General features: G+C 40.6%; 2 protein-coding genes and 1 long non-coding RNA gene across 4 annotated transcripts in view; 2 read left to right on the top strand and 1 right to left on the bottom strand.

Annotated features, from left to right (window-relative positions):
- Positions 1-3,285, top strand: part of AK3 (adenylate kinase 3) — an 18,927-nt gene extending 15,642 nt beyond the window's left edge. Inside the window, exon 5 of one of the 2 annotated variants that reach the window (XM_038401620.2) lies at positions 627-3,285. In XM_038401620.2, the coding sequence (XP_038257548.1) occupies positions 627-726 (100 nt within the window). In that variant the 3' untranslated portion in view covers positions 727-3,285. Of the gene's footprint in view, positions 1-337 lie in introns of both variants that reach the window. The other variant, XM_043514380.1, reaches the window with a different exon arrangement.
- Positions 2,381-19,040, bottom strand: CDC37L1 (cell division cycle 37 like 1). Its single transcript, XM_038401619.2, has 7 exons — positions 18,827-19,040; positions 16,988-17,269; positions 16,203-16,296; positions 10,555-10,670; positions 10,097-10,219; positions 7,875-8,039; positions 2,381-5,939 (listed from the first exon to the last, which is right to left on the bottom strand). The coding sequence occupies exons 1-7, from the start codon at positions 18,941-18,943 to the stop codon at positions 5,838-5,840; spliced, it is 999 nt and encodes a 332-aa protein (XP_038257547.1). The 5' UTR covers positions 18,944-19,040; the 3' UTR covers positions 2,381-5,837.
- LOC122460166 lies at positions 10,665-15,871 on the top strand. The gene is made up of 2 exons (XR_006281279.1): positions 10,665-11,749; positions 13,987-15,871. It is a non-coding gene; the product is annotated as an uncharacterized LOC122460166 (long non-coding RNA).
- Positions 19,041-19,060: the final 20 nt, after the last annotated feature.

The raw sequence follows: 19,060 nt of genomic DNA, 5'->3' as shown, positions 1-19,060 counted from the left end.
CCTTGAGGGCACAGGTGCATTGTAGGATCAGGGCCTATTTTATCAAGTCATAGTATGACAATGTACTCTGTAAAAATGCCATTGACAGAACATCTATGTGGCAACTAAACAGTCACTCCCAAGCCAAATTCTAGTTAAATCTTTACTCTGTTTACATGGAATAACTTTAAAATTTAGTGTGTTGCCCACTTAGCTATATAGAACAATGAAATAGATTGATTAGTATTTGTTCAAGGCTTTTAGAGCCAATGTCATTTTATGTTCAGCAATGATTGTTATGTAGTACCTGCTTACCTTAGGACTGACCCTTCATTCCTTGTTTTAGTTTTCTTCATAGTTCAGCAGCGACTACCTCAGAGCGCTTTTTCTCCTTTGGAACACACCAGATCTGATATGGTCACTAACTTCGCTCTCCCTTTCATGTGTACCACTCTAGAAACAAAGCATGAAACCTTTGACATACCTAGGTTCTTCTTTTAGAAAACAGAAGGTTGCTCTTGCAGCTGAACTCTTACATGGCAACAATGTTGCCAATACACCTCCACCAGGACAACCTTTGAAGTGTCTTTCAACTCTGAAGTGGAGATACTGATTTGTCTACACTTGTTCTTTTGTCTCGCCTTTAGAAAAAAAGGTGTACTGGAATCTTTCTCTGGAACAGAAACGAACGAGATCTGGCCAATGGTGCATGCTTTCCTCCAAACCAAATTACCAGAAGTGAGCTAACAGGAAGCTGCCCCACACAGATGAAGTTGGGTCTTTGTTGGTAAGCACAAGCTACCAGCTGTCTCCATTTTCAGAATGATTGTCTAGAATATTAGAAACTTGCAAAAATCATTGTTCTGCTTTACTGTTTGATATGAAAAAACAGATCAGTAGCTAAGATCTAATCTCCAACAGTCACCCCTCAGCTTTTCAACTTTGTGCATTCAGATTTTTCACTTCTGTATACTCATTTTAAAGCTGTATTTTTATATGCAATTTACCCAATTCTTGTAAAAGTGACCAACTGTAATAAAAAGCAACTAGTTTCATGTCTGTGCATTTGCCAAAAAAACATTTTCTGAAATGCTTCTCAATTTTTAGAAAAATGAATTTGAGTAAAGGCACCAGCATTTTTTTTCCTCAACATGATACATTAGGCAAGATGGCTTAAAAAAACCCCCAAACTCATGAGTAGAAGTGTTCAAAATTCACATTAGTGTCAACTGCTCATGCTTACCAAGCACCTTTCAGCAAATGTAGAACAATGCATATTTATACTGTAGAAAAGATGCCGTTAGCTAGATACTGTGGATACCAAAGTCATGTAGTGAAAGTGGTGTAGCTGCAGGCTCAGTAAGGAAAATAGTAACTCATATTGAGAGCTGGTTACAGTTCAAACTCCTTTACTGTTTGTAGCAGGAGGTTGTCTTGATAGCCTCAAACTGGATCATTGTCAGAGGGTAAATCACACACTGATAAAATTTGCAGATATTTGTATCAGTGGTGTTAACAGTAACCCAATGCACCATTCCTCATGGAATTAATTTAACAGGCAATGGAAAATTAAAACTTTGCTTATCATGGATGTTGTACCTCACCTGGTCCACTTTCACAAAATGGCTTAGGAAGATGGTGACCAGTCACTTTGAACAGTTCAGAAAATTCATCTAGAAAACTTAATCCAAAACCCATTTAATGAAAGGGGAAAAACCTTGACAGCTGTAAGATTTAGGCACACCAGTGCAGAGCATACCAGACTTAATATTCAAAGCAATGAATTTGCAATGTGAGGTCAAGAAAAAGGCCAAGATAACTTTGGCTACATTCCTAGCTCACAAGAAGATCATTCTCTGTAAGGATTAGTTCCTCCTATTAGGAGAGAGTGATAAAATGAGTTCAGGAGAGCTACTGCATTACAAGGGAAGAAAATAGGGCCAGATCCACAAAGGCACGTAGGCTCCTGACTTCCCTTAAAGTCAATGGAAGTTAAGAGTACCAGTGCCTTTCTGGAGCTGGCCCTAGATATTACACATTTAGTTGGACTAGATAACTACTCCAGCAGAAGCAGCACATAGATCTAATTGCCTGAAGGAAGACTAATAATTTGGGCTTGTACTCCTAGAAGTAATGGAATGTAATTCAGAAGAGTCAAGTTTAGAACAAAATGTCAGAAAAAATTTGCTCATGAGATCAATGAGGCTTTAGCCTGGCTTCTTATGTTAAATAAGAAGCCATGCTTATTTGGGATACTTGATTAGACAAAGTACTAGAAAGCATACTAAAGAAAATGGATTAGATATCTTATTTTCATGAATACAGTGAATCCTGAACATTGACACTATACAACAGTCAATTAGGGGCTCTGGTCATCTTAAATTTCAGTCACACACAGCACTACAATAAAATGCTTTATTACAGAAAATTAAATCTCATTTCCAAAGCAGAGGGGGAGAATCTTGCCACAAGAGTATACCTTCAAGCTGCTTTGATTAAACATATTAGCTATGTTTTGTCAAGCTATCTTGAAGCCTTTTTATCCACATTTAAAGTTACAAAACTGACCTTTTTTGTTATTTCACTCCACCAAGTTACAACATTAACAAAATTCTGACTACCTAGTTGCACCTAGAAGAGTCCAACTGGTTACACTCTGGTTACATTTGGTATGGTAGAGTGCAACTTTAATCCTCAGTTAATGAGGTTATAGAGCAGAGATATTAAAACAGTAGGGTAACAGTCTCTCCCATAAGATTAATAGAGATGAGTACACTGCATGTTTTGGTGGTAGAGAACCAGCCTCATTCCCATTCCACACTGGACTTTGATGGCTGAGGTCAATAACCCTCTAAGCTTGGCTCTTTCAAATACCCAGCAGTCCAGATTTTTGTAGCTACTGCTGGTCTTTACAATGAACTCTCATACCCATTTTTTCAGCCTTACAGACTCTGCTGATTTCATTTCCCTCAATCCCACTTCTTCAGAAACTAGTCAGCAAGATCTAGGTACAGAAGTCAATCAATCACATCCAGATAGTTCAACTTTATGGATCTGGTATAACTGGCAGCAGACTATGCTGCTGACAGCATCACTCCTCACTGCTGTTGATCCAACAAACAGGTCATCTAGTAGTAGTGCCTGCATAGTTTAAATACTTTACAGTAGGGTTTTTACTCCAAAGTATTAACACCACCAGTACTGACACAGTCCAAGAAAAGCATCTGAAGAATTTGGAAAGCTTTTCGTTTGTTATAAGCATAAGGCTGTTGAGGTAGGTACTATTCAGTTTGGGTCCTTTTTTTTTTTTTTTTTTAAAAAAAGAGACTAATTTTGCAGCCATCAGCCTTTATGTCCATAGACACACCTCTAGGCATTCACATGTTCCTTGGAGACTAGATTCCTTTGGACAGTTGTCTTAGCATTCCCATAAAAAAACCTTGATTTGTTCTATACTTCCATTTAATACCAGCATTACTGGGGTTTCTGGTCTATTTCCAGACAAAAAGCAACAGCTCTTCCCACCTTTGCACTAGTCTAAATACACATTTCACTTTTCCTAAGAACAGGATATTGGCTGCCCTTTCTCCAAGATGGCCCTGAGGCTTCTTACCCCTAGCAGAAGTGTGTTCTGTCCTTCACATGCCAGCAATGTTAGGGCTTAGGCACCTGCAGATGGAACTTCAGTTCTTTCTACAAGGAAGGCTGCATGGTCACCATAGGATACAGGGATTAACTGTGTTTAGATGAACTACTGCATAGCTAGGTCATTTCTCCTACTGTCTGGTCATTCTGAGGGGGAAGTTAATAAGAGAAATGACATGCCCTTTTGTGATCTTTCCTTCACTGTATTCCACTCACACTACTCAGCTGCAACAGGTTTTATAATATTGGAGAATATACTCTTATATTCTCTGCAGCTTTTGGCTAGAGTCTACTGAGAGCGGTTATCTTCTCTCAATAAGGGATTGCTAGAGAGATCACAAGTGTTTAAGCCGGTATACTGGAGGCCTAAAATTAGAATGTGCCACTAAATTTGTTTCATATCAGAAACACAGATCAGCCCCCTCATGCTAGAGGCTGACAGACATTCCAACGAAGTTCCAGAAAATGTTTTTAAGCTTGACTGTTCTCACCCCTAAATTTCCATCCATAAGGCTTCTATTGTACTGAAAAGAAGAAATGCTCTTATGGTTCTCTATAACCAAGCATGTGACTGGTCTAATCCTCACATAACATGGAGGCAAAGACCCATATTGTGCTGGCCACAGTGGGACAAAGAAGGGGACCAGAGAAGAAGTGGTTGCAGTTCCATGATTGCACTGGTTCTGTGCCAACACTGGTGTCTGCATGCCTTAGGACAGACTAGGGGCCACTCCAAGGTACAACTACTGCCTGTGGCCATCCACCAGCAAAGAAAAGCCAAATCACAAAGTAGTTCTTCAAACTTGCTCTCTTCGCTTGTGCCTACAGAGGGACTGCATTAGAAGCTGGCCAGCAATGCTAGTTCTGCACCAGCCTGGGTATTCTGTAGGCTGAGGAAATCTGGCTGCTTTCCAGCCCCTTTATGCACTTAAGCAATGCAAAGATGTTAGTAAGCAGTAGAGAATGTGACTCAAGAACTAATATATTGCTGCTTCGCTGTAAAAGGAGAAAATATCTAGGAATTTCTACTGTGGTATCAGGGAAGGTCAGTTCTATACTGAAATAGCCCAGATAGAAAGAGATTGTATACACAGGTGAAAAAACTCATGAAAATAATTAGGAAAGCTTAATAGCAGTTTTGGATTGCAAAGACTATTATGGCAAAATTCTGGAAATATTAAAAAGTTTGATCTTTGCAGAGGTCTAAAGCAGAGGGCTCTTAAGATACTGCCCTATATATTGTTACTCTCAACAGTTAACCACTTGGCATCATTCAGCTGATACTGAAACAGAATTCTTTCCTTTTAAACTGAGGAATGCTTGAAATACCACAACAAATCTGAATTATAAATCAATACTGTTCAGTCAGTGTTTGGCACCCAGGCTTTCTTCATTACTAGTATGAAGGCGAGATCCTGGCTGCAGTACAATCTTATCCTGAAGTTGTTTTCCCCACCCTCTCACCCAAAATATATATTCACACTGGATCTTTGTTATGAAACCATAATATTTTAAGTTAACACTAAATATTAGGCAGAAGAATCAGCTTCTCAGTGAGAGTGTGCTGCTAGAAATGCGGCTCAAAACTCACTTCTAAGCAATTATATACTTTGTCTCTAAAATGTACATAACTTGACAATCAGAAATAAGTCCTTTGTCCAAAAGCATAAAGTAAAAATTTTAATCCCTGCAGTAGAGGTAAAAAAACACTGCTTTAATCTGAGCCTCCAAGTTGATATCAGCTTTTGATTTATTGCTATTAATATGATAAAATTGGATTTGAGTGCTTACTATGTCAGCAGTATAGCATGAGTACAATTGTGATCTTTAGTATTCACAGAGCAAGACACATCCATGTCTATAATAAAAGACTATAGCAGATTCCAACTAGAATCAACCACTTTTCGTAAACATTGTATTTGTGCAGATTTGTTTGTCATACTTTGATTCCTAAAATTAAGAATAAAGGCAAGTTTAAGTAGCAGAAAAAACATCCAGTTTCACATTCGGTAACATGAGAACCCCTCTCCTAAAAGGGAACCAAAAATCTAGCAGCACATTTTCAAACAAAATGACAAATGTGTTTCTGGATTACCCTCCTTCCAAAAAACAAACACAAAAAATAAAGTGCAGCACTCAGAAAAGTAAGTGTCAAGAAAATAGCCACGTTCTTTTCTTTGTAACAAAAGTACTTGGCCTCGGTCTTAACATTACTATATTGTGTCCATCATTTTGGGTTCCTCATCATCTCGGTGTACCAATGAGTTTAAATTAAAGAGACCTGTGTTTACGCAGCTTTGAAGAGAGTCTTCAGTCTGCAACAGAGGAGAAAACATTAATTCTACACAAGTAAATACTGAGATTCTAATATTGCATCTGTGTGCTTTCATGGTCTGTTGCCTAGCTCCCTTTAATTGTCTGCATCTCACACTCAAGACGCAAGTTTCAATGTGACGCATAAGGATTTGCCTGTGACTAACAGTAATGGTAATGTAGCTTATTAAAAGTGTATTCCGTTGAAATTTAGGAAATCTTATGACTATACTAAGCTTTTATTCATCTTATATGGAAAGAGAGCCTAAAGAGAAATATACAGTAACTCCTCACTTAAAGTCATCCCAGTTAACACTGTTATGTTGCTGATCAATTAGGGAGCATGCTTGTTTAAAGTTAAGTAATGCTCTCTTATAACGTCGTTTGACAGCCACCTGCTCTGTCAACTGCTTGCAGAAAGAGCAGCCGTTGGAGGCTTGCAACCAGGGTGGACTGGCAGCCCCCCCATCAGCTCCCCTAAGTTCCCTGTGCAGCAGCACCCAGCAGGCTATCAACTGCCAGGCAGTTCAGCTGTCCCACCCCCACCTGACATGTGCTGCTTCTGCCCTCTGCCTTGGAGCTGCTCCCAGGATCCTCCTGCTTGCTGTGTGGGGGAGGCTAATGTCAGGGTGTCCCCCTTCCCTGCCCCCCATCTCCACAGAGCAGTAGGGGACATGACAGGGCTCAGGACAACAGAGGGAGCTTGCTTGCAGCAACTGCTGTCTCAACTTGCTGATCTACTTAAAAAGGCAGTGTACTTAAAGTAGGGTCACCATACTTAAAGGGCAATGCGCATTTCTCTCTCTCTCTCTCTCTCTCACACACACACAGTCTCTCTCAGTCATGCTGTCTCCCCTCCCCATTCCTGCTGCCTTATAGAGTGTGAGGCTACATTAACAACATGTTAACCCTTGCGGGCTCAACTAAGTGCTAATTCATCATTTAGCAATAAGGCATTCCCTGGGAAATCTCCTACCCTCTGACTTCATCTCAACCAAGCTTCACAATCATCATTGCTGTGTACAAATTTAAATTGTTTAAAACATAGTGTATGTGTGTATGCGCGCACGCGCACATATAGTCTTGTCTGGCAAAAAATTACCTGGAACTTAACCCCCCCTTATTTACATTAATTCTTATGGGGAAATTGGATTTGCTAAAAGTAGCATTTTTCAGGAACATAACTACAACATTAAGTGAGGAGCTACTGTAATCCTATTCTAAGTTACCTCAGATGCAAGTGAACCTGACTATATAAATATCTTCATTAAAAGGATTTCAAAACTAAATGTCTTAATTTTGACCCCATTCAACTAGTCAAGTGGGGAAAAACTCTTAGGTTTCTTTTACATCTGAGACCACCATTACTAACATTTAAATCATGCTTTGTAATCCAAAACCAGCTACACTGAACCCTCAGTGTTTTATTAAAGGTATTTTGTAGTTCCCATACTCTTATCACAGGCTACATTTTTCTTAAGTTTGATTACTTGGTGCCCATTAATGAGAACATTATGCTCATTTTTACTTGGAAGCTCATTTTCACCTCCTATAATACAAAATGCAAAATTTAATTATAGAGCCACTTTTATAATAGTATTTGCTCCAGCATACTTGAACCAGATAAAATTACTTGCGAGTAGGTTAAGTATGAATATTTAATGCATTGGGGCTGAATTATCAGGTTGTAAAATGCATTTGGGTTTGTGCTTGGATGCTATTTGGGATCTAGGAGACAAAAAGGTAGCTTTTTGAGTATTTACATGCACAGCAAGTAGTTTATATACAGAATATTTAACTTTACTCCCAGCTAGTACCTTACTCCTTAAGTAGTCCTATTTGCAATCAAAGGTACTACTTCACATGAGTAAAGATGGCAGACTCTGGCCCTAAAACAAATTACATGATTTCTGGAAATGGATTTATTAAAAACCTACCTGTGGCAAAAACTCCAACATGCCTAAGGAACTGAGACCAATATGGGCAACAGGATTCTCAACTGACATTGCCTGAAAACTTTGTGATTGTGAAGAGATTTTCACTCTTGATTTGAATGCTTCGAGTTCATTTTTAAAAGCCTCAAAATAACCTTCTTCTTCTGCCTGTACAAAGAAAAGTTTGCCAATTAAGTATTCCCCTAAACTCAAAACCAGAAATATATACTTATATAGTCAAAGTTTTACTTTACTGGGGGGAAAAAAGCTACACAATGAAGCACAGAAAAGGGAAAACACCATCACCCTAAACTTTAGATGAAAGTCTTGGGGAGAAACCAAGAGCAGCTTTCTGAAAAATCAGCTATGTTTCTTGATTTTTTTCAAGTGTGGTTAAATATTTTTGGCTGGGATAATGATAAAAGGCTATTTTCTTGCATCTGAAGAGCAGTGAATAGATCCTAATTTTAACCCATTCCTCATCCCATCCTAGAAGCTGAAAGGAGAGGGGATACTCAGTACTGGACTTTTCAGACCCAAGTCAACACTATTTAAAATAGGGGCCCCCATTAACGGGCAAGGCACTCTCCCTCCCAAGTTTCAGAGTGGTAGCCATGCCACAAGTACTCCTCGTTCGTCTCCCTCCCAAGTGAATCTGCCAGTATGAACAGTCAGACTAAGTACTTGAAATTTTCACAGCAGTGCACAAATTCAGCCCCTATGAGCATTTTAAAGACATCCTTTGATTTGCAGCAATCCAGCCAGGAATAGTACAAACTGCAGAAGTGATGCACCGCAGTGATACAAAAACACTGTTAAGTGAAAGACTGTGATAAACGCTGACACAAGTCAGAGTAAACAATGGAGTCCTTGATAACAAGCTTTCAGGGACACCACGTCCTTAAATATGCTTTTTTTTTTAATTAGTTGTGACTTAAAAATCAGTTTGCCTGCTTAGCAGCTCTAACTCCTGTTTAGAATTAAAACTTGACATCATCAGCTTAGATGGGCTTTTTTGCTAGCGTGTACAATTTAAAAAACTTACTCAGGCAAAAGTGGACTTTGCAGTTAAACTTCACTGATCTCAAATTTAGGATGAAAGATGGAGTTCTTGAATTCTTACAATATTAGGGTATGTTCCCCAACATCACTTCATATTTCAAGAACTCCATTTTTCATTAGTATTCTAGAATACTTCACAGCTCCAAAGTGCTTCACAGATATTAAATGAACTGCAAACACTGTTCAGCAAAAATACTTGTAACTTTATACTTGATTAAGCAGTTCTGTACCAAGTTTTAATTAAATGCATTACAAAATTAATTTTGAGCTACTGTGATGGAGTAGTTGCCAGACCTGATGCTAGTTTATTCAACTAGCACCAGAGTTTCCGAAGAAAGCTGCTGACCACACTGCTCATGAAATTCTTCTGGAATAGCATTTTTTATTTGGGAGAGTGGTGATGGGGGCAAATGGGGACTGCAATGGATAGATCCTGTGGAATGCCCTCTCTTTGACCCCATCTCAAGATTTTAACATGCCTTCTACTCATAGTTCTCTGAAGCCTGACACTGTTGCTCCTGGATGGCTATACTGGGTCATTACAGAGGCATAAAAATGTTTCCTTTCCTAAAGAAGGAGCATGCAATCTCCATGGCACACCATGAGCCCAGCTGCTTGAGAAGCTAATCTAGTCCTGAACCTACCTCCCTGGTTAAGCAGTGCAATGGAGACAACTCCTGTCCAGTGTCTATATCTTCATCTATACAGTCAGTTTTTAAGAGCACAAAATATTGATTCTGCAGGAACTCTACTCTTTCAGAGAGTAAGGTTCTAGAGGAAATGGAAGACAGTTTTCACCATTCTATATTAGTTTGTGCATGAAAGAATGTACATTTATTGTATGATTATATATGAAGTACACACTGATTTTATGTTCTGTTCTCCTTTTGTACATGCCTAGCAGCAAAACAAAATCCACAGAGCTTCCAATCTCATGGTTACACCGACCATTTATTGCACAAAGGGCTGCCAACAACTCAACCTTTCCCCTAGAGCCTGAGGCCATTCCCTTAACACATATTTAGCTTGCAGCTGTCAGGAAGAAATTTCAGCTGCTTTTGAACATTGATCCCTCTCAGATGCTGCAAGAGCTTCTCTAGCATTAAAATGAAACAGCAAAAAGAAAAGGAGTACTTGTGGCACCTTAGAGACTAACAACTTACTTTTGCTCTTTGGAAAAATAGACGAAAACAGCCTCGGGGATCCACATTACAACTTTTGGCCATTTCTATAATAAACTGCATAACAACTGCTTGGTGTGCTACTTGTTCCATCAGAGCTCTTTTCTGGAAACAAAAGTTAAAGTTACATTTTTAAAGCGACTATAAGCATGTAACTAAGATTTCAAATGTGTTTTACTTTCATGATCACCAGTTCTCATATCTTACGAGATCAAACAAAGTGGGGATGCAGGGGAGAGAGAAGAGAGACAGAACTATTGAAGAACAGACATAATGCAAGGTATTATGGAGGTTCCCTCCAGTAAGGTAACTGGAAACATGAAGGGGGGAAAATAGACAAATCATTTAATGTGATCTATGTGGATAGTCCTTCTGTAGCATAAGTGGGAAAAATCTATACCTTCTCCCAGATTCAGAGCAATTTAAGATTTGCCTAATACCTGTTCAGCTTCTAGGTGAAAACACCACAAGATGAGATATTTAGCTGTTTCTTCACATACAAGGTATGGATGGTCAGACAAAAATCTCTGGCTATCATCCCATCTGCTTAGCATGCCTGGTGAAAAGGAATTAGAAAGTCAAGTGTTACCATAAAAGTACATTGCTTATGGTATTTGAATGGTAATGGAGACCAGGTAATTACTACTGGACCCCATATGATATAGAGTTTTAGGCTACATTTACACTGCAGACCTTACAGCGGCACAGCTCTACCGCTATAGCTGCATCGCTGTAAAGTCTCCCTTGTAGCCCCGCTCCCACCAACATAATTAAACCACCCCTAACGAGCAGCGGTAGCTATGTTGGTGGCATAGCACTGTCTCCATCGGTGCTTTTGTTGGTGAAACTTTTTTGGGGATGGGGGGGGGGGGAAGTTACACCCCAACCAATAAAAGTTTTACAGCCAAAAGTGCCAGGGTAGACATAGCATGACAACTAAAGCTCATTACCACTCAATGAATGATCAACCTGTCATCAGAAAAGTGACACAGAAGACTAAGGCTAAGTCTTACTGACATGCGACCAAAATAATGATTGGCACCTTTTTTGCTAGTTTCAGCAAAAAGGCCATGATTAAGAGTCCATTAAAGACAGACTGACACTTTCACTTGTAAATGTGGTCTCTATAATAGGATTGAGGCTAGATGGCTAGAGAAGCTTGCACTGCCTCTTCTGTATCTCTTCAGTGGCTAGAGTACTTCAGCTTCTGAACTACCAATACAGCAGAAGAATTAGACAGGAGACAGAAACAAAATAAATTTCCTCTACAATTTTCCTGCACATAGTTCAACTAAGCTCAACATGATCCAAAGATGTATGAGACAAAAAGAGGCTCATTAACTGAGCTTCTGCAACACTAGAAAACCAGGCTATTCCCATGTTATCTAGTGGATCGGTTGTCAAACTACAGGCCTTAGACCACTGGACACCTGTGGAACATTTCTTGGTGGGCTGCAGAGAGCTAGATGGCTAACCATGTGATGCTGGCTATTAAAAATTTCATACTATAAAAAAAAGTTTAAGAACTCCTGATATATCCAGAAATATTTTCCAGTTCTCTCTATTTGCATGTTAGATGTCTCCTACACATAAATTAAAAGTGAGTTTAACATTTAGAATTTCTCATTTATTTAGGTTTCAGAGTAGCAGCCGTGTTAGTCTGTATTCGCAAAAAGAAAAGGAGTACTTGTGGCACCTTAAAGACTAACAAATTTATTAGAGCATAAGCTTTCGTGAGCTACAGCTCACTTCATCGGATGCATTTGGTGGAAAAAACAGAGGAGAGATTTATATACACACACACAGAGAACATGAAACAATGGGTTTATCATACACACTGTAAGGAGAGTGATCACTTAAGATAAGCCATCACCAACAGCAGGGGGGGGAAGGAGGAAAACCTTTCATGGTGACAAGCAGGTAGGCTAATTCCAGCAGTTAACAAGAATATCAGAGGAACAGTGGGGGGTGGGGTGGGAGGGAGAAATACCATGGGGAAATAGTTTTACTTTGTGTAATGACTCATCCATTCCCAGTCTCTATTCAAGCCTAAGTTAATTGTATCCAGTTTGCAAATTAATTCCAATTCAGCAGTCTCTCGTTGGAGTCTGTTTTTGAAGCTTTTTTGTTGAAGTATAGCCACTCTTAGGTCTGTGATCGAGTGACCAGAGAGATTGAAGTGTTCTCCAACTGGTTTTTGAATGTTATAATTCTTGACGTCTGATTTGTGTCCATTCATTCTTTTACGTAGAGACTGTCCAGTTTGGCCAATGTACATGGCAGAGGGGCATTGCTGGCACATGATGGCATATATCACATTGGTAGATGCGCAGGTGAACGAGCCTTTGATAGTGTGGCTGATGTGATTAGGCCCTATGATGGTATCCCCTGAATAGATATGTGGACAGAGTTGGCAACGGGCTTTGTTGCAAGGATAGGTTCCTGGGTTAGTGGTTCTGTTGTGTGGTGTGTGGTTGCTGGTGAGTATTTGCTTCAGATTGGGGGGCTGTCTGTAAGCAAGGACTGGTCTGTCTCCCAAGATCTGAGAGAGCGATGGCTCGTCCTTCAGGATAGGTTGTAGATCCTTGATGATGCGTTGGAGGGGTTTTAGTTGGGGGCTGAAGGTGATGGCTAGTGGCGTTCTGTTGTTTTCTTTGTTGGGCCTGTCCTGTAGTAGGTGACTTCTGGGTACTCTTCTGGCTCTGTCAATCTGTTTCTTCACTTCAGCAGGTGGGTACTGTAGTTGTAGGAATGCATGATAGAGATCTTGTAGGTGTTTGTCTCTGTCTGAGGGGTTGGAGCAAATGCGGTTATATCGTAGCGCTTGGCTGTAGACAATGGATCGAGTGGTATGATCTGGATGAAAGCTAGAGGCATGTAGGTAGGAATAGCGGTCAGTAGGTTTCCGATATAGGGTGGTGTTAATGTGACCATCGCTTATTAGCACCGTAGTGTCCAGGAAGTGGATCTCTTGTGTGGACTGGTCCAGGCTGAGGTTGATGGTGGGATGGAAATTGTTGAAATCATGGTGGAATTCCTCAAGAGCTTCTTTTCCATGGGTCCAGATGATGAAGATGTCATCAATGTAGCGCAAGTAGAGTAGGGGCATTAGGGAACGAGAGCTGAGGAAGCGTTGTTCTAAGTCAGCCATAAAAATGTTGGCATACTGTGGGGCCATGCGGGTACCCATCGCAGTGCCGCTGATTTGAAGGTATACATTGTCACCAAATGTGAAATAGTTATGGGTCAGGACAAAGTCACAAAGTTCTGCCACCAGGTTAGCCGTGACAGTATCGGGGATACTGTTCCTGACGGCTTGTAGTCCATCTTTGTGTGGAATGTTGGTGTAGAGGGCTTCTACATCCATAGTGGCTAGGATGGTGTTTTTAGGAAGATCACCAATGGACTGTAGTCAAAAACAGACTCCAACGAGAGACTGCTGAATTGGAATTAATTTGCAAACTGGATACAATTAACTTAGGCTTGAATAGAGACTGGGAATGGATGAGTCATTACACAAAGTAAAACTATTTCCCCATGGTATTTCTCCCTCCCACCCCACCCCCCACTGTTCCTCTGATATTCTTGTTAACTGCTGGAATTAGCCTACCTGCTTGTCACCATGAAAGGTTTTCCTCCTTCCCCCCCCTGCTGTTGGTGATGGCTTATCTTAAGTGATCACTCTCCTTACAGTGTGTATGATAAACCCATTGTTTCATGTTCTCTGTGTGTGTGTATATAAATCTCTCCTCTGTTTTTTCCACCAAATGCATCCGATGAAGTGAGCTGTAGCTCACGAAAGCTTATGCTCTAATAAATTTGTTAGTCTTTAAGGTGCCACAAGTACTCCTTTTCTTTTTTCATTTATTTAGAACTTTTCTTTAGAAAACAAGAGCATCAATAAAGGAATATTAGGTTTTATGAATTTCTGTCCAAGGCGACTCAGCTACATGGTATGGGATCAATTCTATAACACTACACAGTAGATAATTTCACAACTATAAGAGACTAATCCAGATTTGAATTCAGAAGTAGAAAAAAGTACTATTAGACAAAGTAATTAATCTACCTCTGATTTATAGGTAGGATGTTAAAATGCAGAGACCAAATACAAACAGACCAAAGTGTAAAATGGTATGAACCAGGAGGAGAAATCATCAAGTAGTATTGCTTGCGACTGTCCTAAACAAAGTGGAAAAGCTATATTAAAAACCTTTAAAACCAAAACCATAAGAGAAGTCAGAATTCTAAAAAAAAAAGTTGAGAATTCTTAAGTCCACAAGGAAAAAAAAAACCAAAAAAAACCCCCTAAACATACCCCCCCCTTATTTCATTATATTAAGAAATTATGAGACTACAAAACCATTAAGTATTTGAGTCCTATCAGGAGTCAGTCTAAACACAGATTTGGTACTTTGCATTCCACCCAGAAAGCTAGCAAGTAGATATTTCTACTAAAATGATTAGCATTTAAACAGTTTATGTATTAAGCAGTTAGCATTGGTCCTTGTGTGGTTATTCTTGAACAATGAAGTTATTTCAGTGACATGAAGGCAGGTCAATCACTTCTGTCAGCATATACCGAGACAGCCTCATGCATCGCTTCACATTTACAAGGTTTTTTTTTTGAAGCTAAAGAGGACTAGAAACCATTTTTGTTTTTAAAAATGATACCACCAAAGAGAAAAGCCAGTATGGCATATCGAGTGCCAATTCAACTCAATCCCTGGTTGGATGGGATGACTTCCATCAGGTAATCAACAACCCCAATACAGCTATGCCCCTACCAATACAAGAGCCAATCAATGACTCAGAACAATGGGACACATTCAAGATATTCATCAAATTTTCAGAACACTACATGACACAGGACATTTGAGTGCAATGGTTTTGATTACATTTCAATTATAGAGTTAAAGTGACACCTAGTGGATAGTCTGATATACTTGGATAAGCTATTCTACACCTAGGTTACTATTAATAGATGGTTATTTGACTAAAAAGTTATTTTCAGTAGTAAATCCACCATATGTATTAAAGCTATTCCTCTTGTGGCTTACATGGCAAAGATGTGTATTAAATACTTAACATCTTTACTTACTTAACATACTTAACGCACAAGGCTTGAAAAATCCACTCAATGCTGAGTAAATAGTGTTCGCTCTGAAGCGCATGTACATGGAGAGGGTCTGGCGGTAAGGAGGTGTGAGAAGTACTAATCAATTTCTGCAAAATTTAAGCTGATACAGCGCTTTCTTTATGATTCTGCAAACAAGGCCATCATTTCTAATGCTGCTTATCTTTTTCCCCAAGCAGCAAACAAGAATTGCCCACTGTGTTCTTTCTTGATGAAAGCTGCAAGCAGCAGCCTAGGTAGGCACTAGAGCCAGTCACAGAAAGGTTTGTAAAAGAGGTTAGGAGCAACATAACAGAACCCGTGATGCCCCAGCTGCAACCAAGTAGCTTTAGTGTGCAAGAGAAATCTTTATCTTCCGTCCAAGCAGTGGTGCTCCTTGCATCTTTTGTTTGCAACTAAGCTTAGTGCTCTCAACAATATTTTTTAAGTCTTTTCCCCCAAAGCTGATACTTTCTTGGACCTGTAGGTGCTTTGTGTTAAACCAGCAAACACAGCTGAAGTCTACAAGAGATTCTAATATCTGAACTAAAATATTAGAAATGTTGCTACTTAGCTGCCATTTCCATGGAAGGATATACTTTTGATAAGCACTGAGGAAAAAAAAAATGCTTCACTTTAAAGGGAAGAAACACTTCAGAATTTATAATATCACTTTTCATGAAGTGTCAGATAAATAGACAGAACCCTCTCTTTCGCAAGGACTTCAGTTATGCTGAGCACTAAAAAGTGTTTATCTAAAAAGCACTATTGACTGTAGGATTCAATAAGCTTCTGCAGCATCTAGCTTCTTACTTAGAGAGGACTATTTTTTATGATCAAAGAAAATCCCAAACCCTGATCAACCAGAAACCTTAGAGCTGAACTCTGCTAGCCAGACGCTTCATTTATAAGCGACCGTTTTATAAAACAATAGAACCTAACTATAAAAAGCTGGAAAAGAGAGGTACTTACCAAAATGCCTAATTTTTTGTTCATGTTTCTGCATGAATGATTTGGATTTGTCTTCATCTTCTATTTCTTTTCTTTTCTTTTGATTAATAAAACTCTGTGGGGGGAGGGAGAGAGCATAATCACAGAATCCTTTTCCATGCTATTTTAAACTATGTCATTATGGGAACACCATTTGATTGAATTTCCATTTAAAAAGTAATACTTCTAGTTGTAGGCCCAAAACCTGCAAACACACCGATGCATATACTTAATTTAACATGCATGAGGTGGTGTATGGGAAACTTGGCTTTTTGATAATTAACATTAGGGTTTAAATAAACACACACTCCTTCTAATGTCTGATCCTGGATTATTGCTTGGAATAGCATTGTCACCTACCAAAGTATTTCTAACACAGCAGCTAGTTCTCTTTAAAACTTGAGAAATGCCTAACTTTTTTTGTCCTTAGTATTTGTAAGTTTAATATCAAAGTATTAATATGAGGAGGGTAGGATTTGATCCTAACTTTATCATTTGGAGACAACTGCTGTTTTGTACCAACACAATTTGAGATCCCTGCTAGCAGTACAAAAACATGTTCTGATATCAGTGCAGAACCTACTTTTTGGTGGATTTTAATAAAATAAATGAAAGGATACTCATTCAGCACTTAATCTTGTCACATGAACTGTTCTGGGTACAGAAGACAATATCACAGTGACAAGTTCCATATAAATAACTTGATTTACCTAACAGCTCTATCACTCGTTTTTACCTGGTTTTATGCATGTTGATATGGTTCGTACCTTATTAAATACATCCTTGCTAACAGAATCTGCATTCCACAGATTTTGTGTTTCCCTCTGTATTAATGCCTCTTCTTTCTGTCTCCATTCTTCCTCCCTCTGTCTCAATTCTGAAGCATCAGTCTGTGCTTTGGCATGTTCCTGATCGAGGGACTCAGAATTATGCAATGCTAAACTACCAAGTTTCTGCTGAGCTTCTGCTAAATTCCATTTGCATTCCACAGAGCTCTTCACAAACTCCTTTTGTTTTTGGCAAGCCAATTCAATCCCATGACCATATATCTGTATGGGGAGAAAAAAAATCAGATTTGTTTATTTGGAGAAGTGGAGTGAATTTAGATAGCACATGCAAAAAGGTAAGGTTAGTTGTAGAACAGAATTCTGAGATGGCAAAGTTGTGAGAAGGGAGGTTAAATTCTGAACAGTGACTAAAATTGATATTATACAGTTGGATGTTTACTTCAATGGATTTCCACATTAAATTAGCTCAGTTTACATAAAATACATTTTAATAACTCCCAGACTTGCAGACTCAAGGATCATCACCAATAACAAAGCTTCTTCAACCAAACTGTAGAAAACAATTGTTATGATGAAGCATTAGCAAAAATAGGATCCAGCTGGCTCTCTCTCAGCTGTGCTGGTTCTGCAGTGCTAATAGCTGAAACACCAGAATTAACTCTAAACACGTATATATCTTTAATAAGAAAGTGCCATTTTTATAGTCTCTGACCATAACTGGACTTTATGAGTATTAAATTTCAAACAGATTAATATTCTTTGCTTAAAACACACTGTGCAAAAGACAGTTATGTAGAAAAATAATCTGTTTTACTTAGTTCTCACATACACATAGGAGAGATTTTTAGTAGTTACAAACCCCACTTCATATAGCCACCCAGAAAAAAGAAAGTGTATGAATTCCTAAATAGTGATCTGCAGATTCTCATGCTTACTTTGGGCTCTGAATCATGGTAGATCTCCTTTCAATGAAAGGGGACAACTTGCTGCTTGCTCAAACTTACCTGAGAATCACAGATGAAGAGAATGTCTTGAAAGGAATGAGATATATAGTATTCCAAGGAGTTAACTATGCTGCCTCTTTAAGGTTTCCAGTCCCTGCTTGTCCCAAACCCATACTGTTACCTCTCAGAAAGAAGCCCCATATACCTATACATTGACTTTTTCAACAGAAGAGTGATTGAATAAGTTTACATACAACTCTACTGTACATACTTCATTTTGCCAGACACACCCAGCCGTGCGATGGAGAATGGGATAAGGCAGAGTGACGGTCACGTGCTGGCCTGGCGACTCCGACAAACCCAGCGCTAGCTGAGTGCCTGGGGGGCACAGACTGGAGTGAGGGGAGGCGCACGCTACAGTCACCTATCCCCGCAGGAACCACTGGGCCTCGTGTCAGCATCACTTCGCTGCAGAGACTTCACACTCGGCTCCCACCAGGGGCTTCCCTTCACACTCGCCGCCACCGGGGGCGGGGGGAACGGGGCACACAGCCGGAGAGGGTCGCCGGGCAGGGTGTAACGAGGGGCGGGTTACCAAGCGCCCCGGGGCGGAGCTGGGGGGCGCCCCCGGGCTCTGCTCACCCCATGCGGGCGGAGCTGGGGCTGGACGAGCCGAGCGGGGTCCACGGCTCCGCGCCGAGCTGGGAGCAGCTGCTCTGGCAGGGCCGGACCCGCAGCAAGCCCATGGGGCTTTGCCAGCGCGGCCCGAGGGCGGGCGAGGCCGAGCCGGGCGAGCGGTTGGGCTTCGTGCTGCTAGGACCGGGCCGGCGAGCCCAGCGCAGGGCCCGATCCCGGGAGTGGGGGGAGAACGTACCTGCGGGTCCGGCGGGCGGGGCGCGCAGGGTGGGGGTGGGTCCGGGTCCGGGTCCGGCTCCGGCTCCGGCCCCTCCCCCGCGCGGAGACCCCGGGAACGCGGCAGCCACAGCGCCATCCCCGCCGCAGAGACGCGCGGCACCGGCCCCGCCTCAGCCCCCCCCAGCCCGGCTCCTCCCCCCGCGCAGGCCCGTTACCGTTACCAGCTCCGGCCGGAAACTAGGCCGAGCGTCAC

This window comes from Dermochelys coriacea, chromosome 5 (assembly GCF_009764565.3).
Source record: "Dermochelys coriacea isolate rDerCor1 chromosome 5, rDerCor1.pri.v4, whole genome shotgun sequence".
Lineage (NCBI taxonomy): Eukaryota > Metazoa > Chordata > Testudines > Dermochelyidae > Dermochelys > Dermochelys coriacea.
This window is presented reverse-complemented; position numbering and strand designations above follow the sequence as displayed.

Bases quoted from the DNA above. Each gene is read 5' to 3' on its own strand.
- CDC37L1 (XM_038401619.2), bottom strand. From the start codon at position 18,943: ATGGCGCTGTGGCTGCCGCGTTCCCGGGGTCTCCGCGCGGGGGAGGGG. The intron at 8,040-10,096 runs GTAAGTTGTTAG...TTCTTTGTACAG, and splicing joins TATTTTTCCAAAGAGCAAAA to GCAGAAGAAGAAGGTTATTT. The intron at 5,940-7,874 runs GTAGGTTTTTAA...CCTCTGTTGCAG, and splicing joins TGTTGGAGTTTTTGCCACAG to ACTGAAGACTCTCTTCAAAG.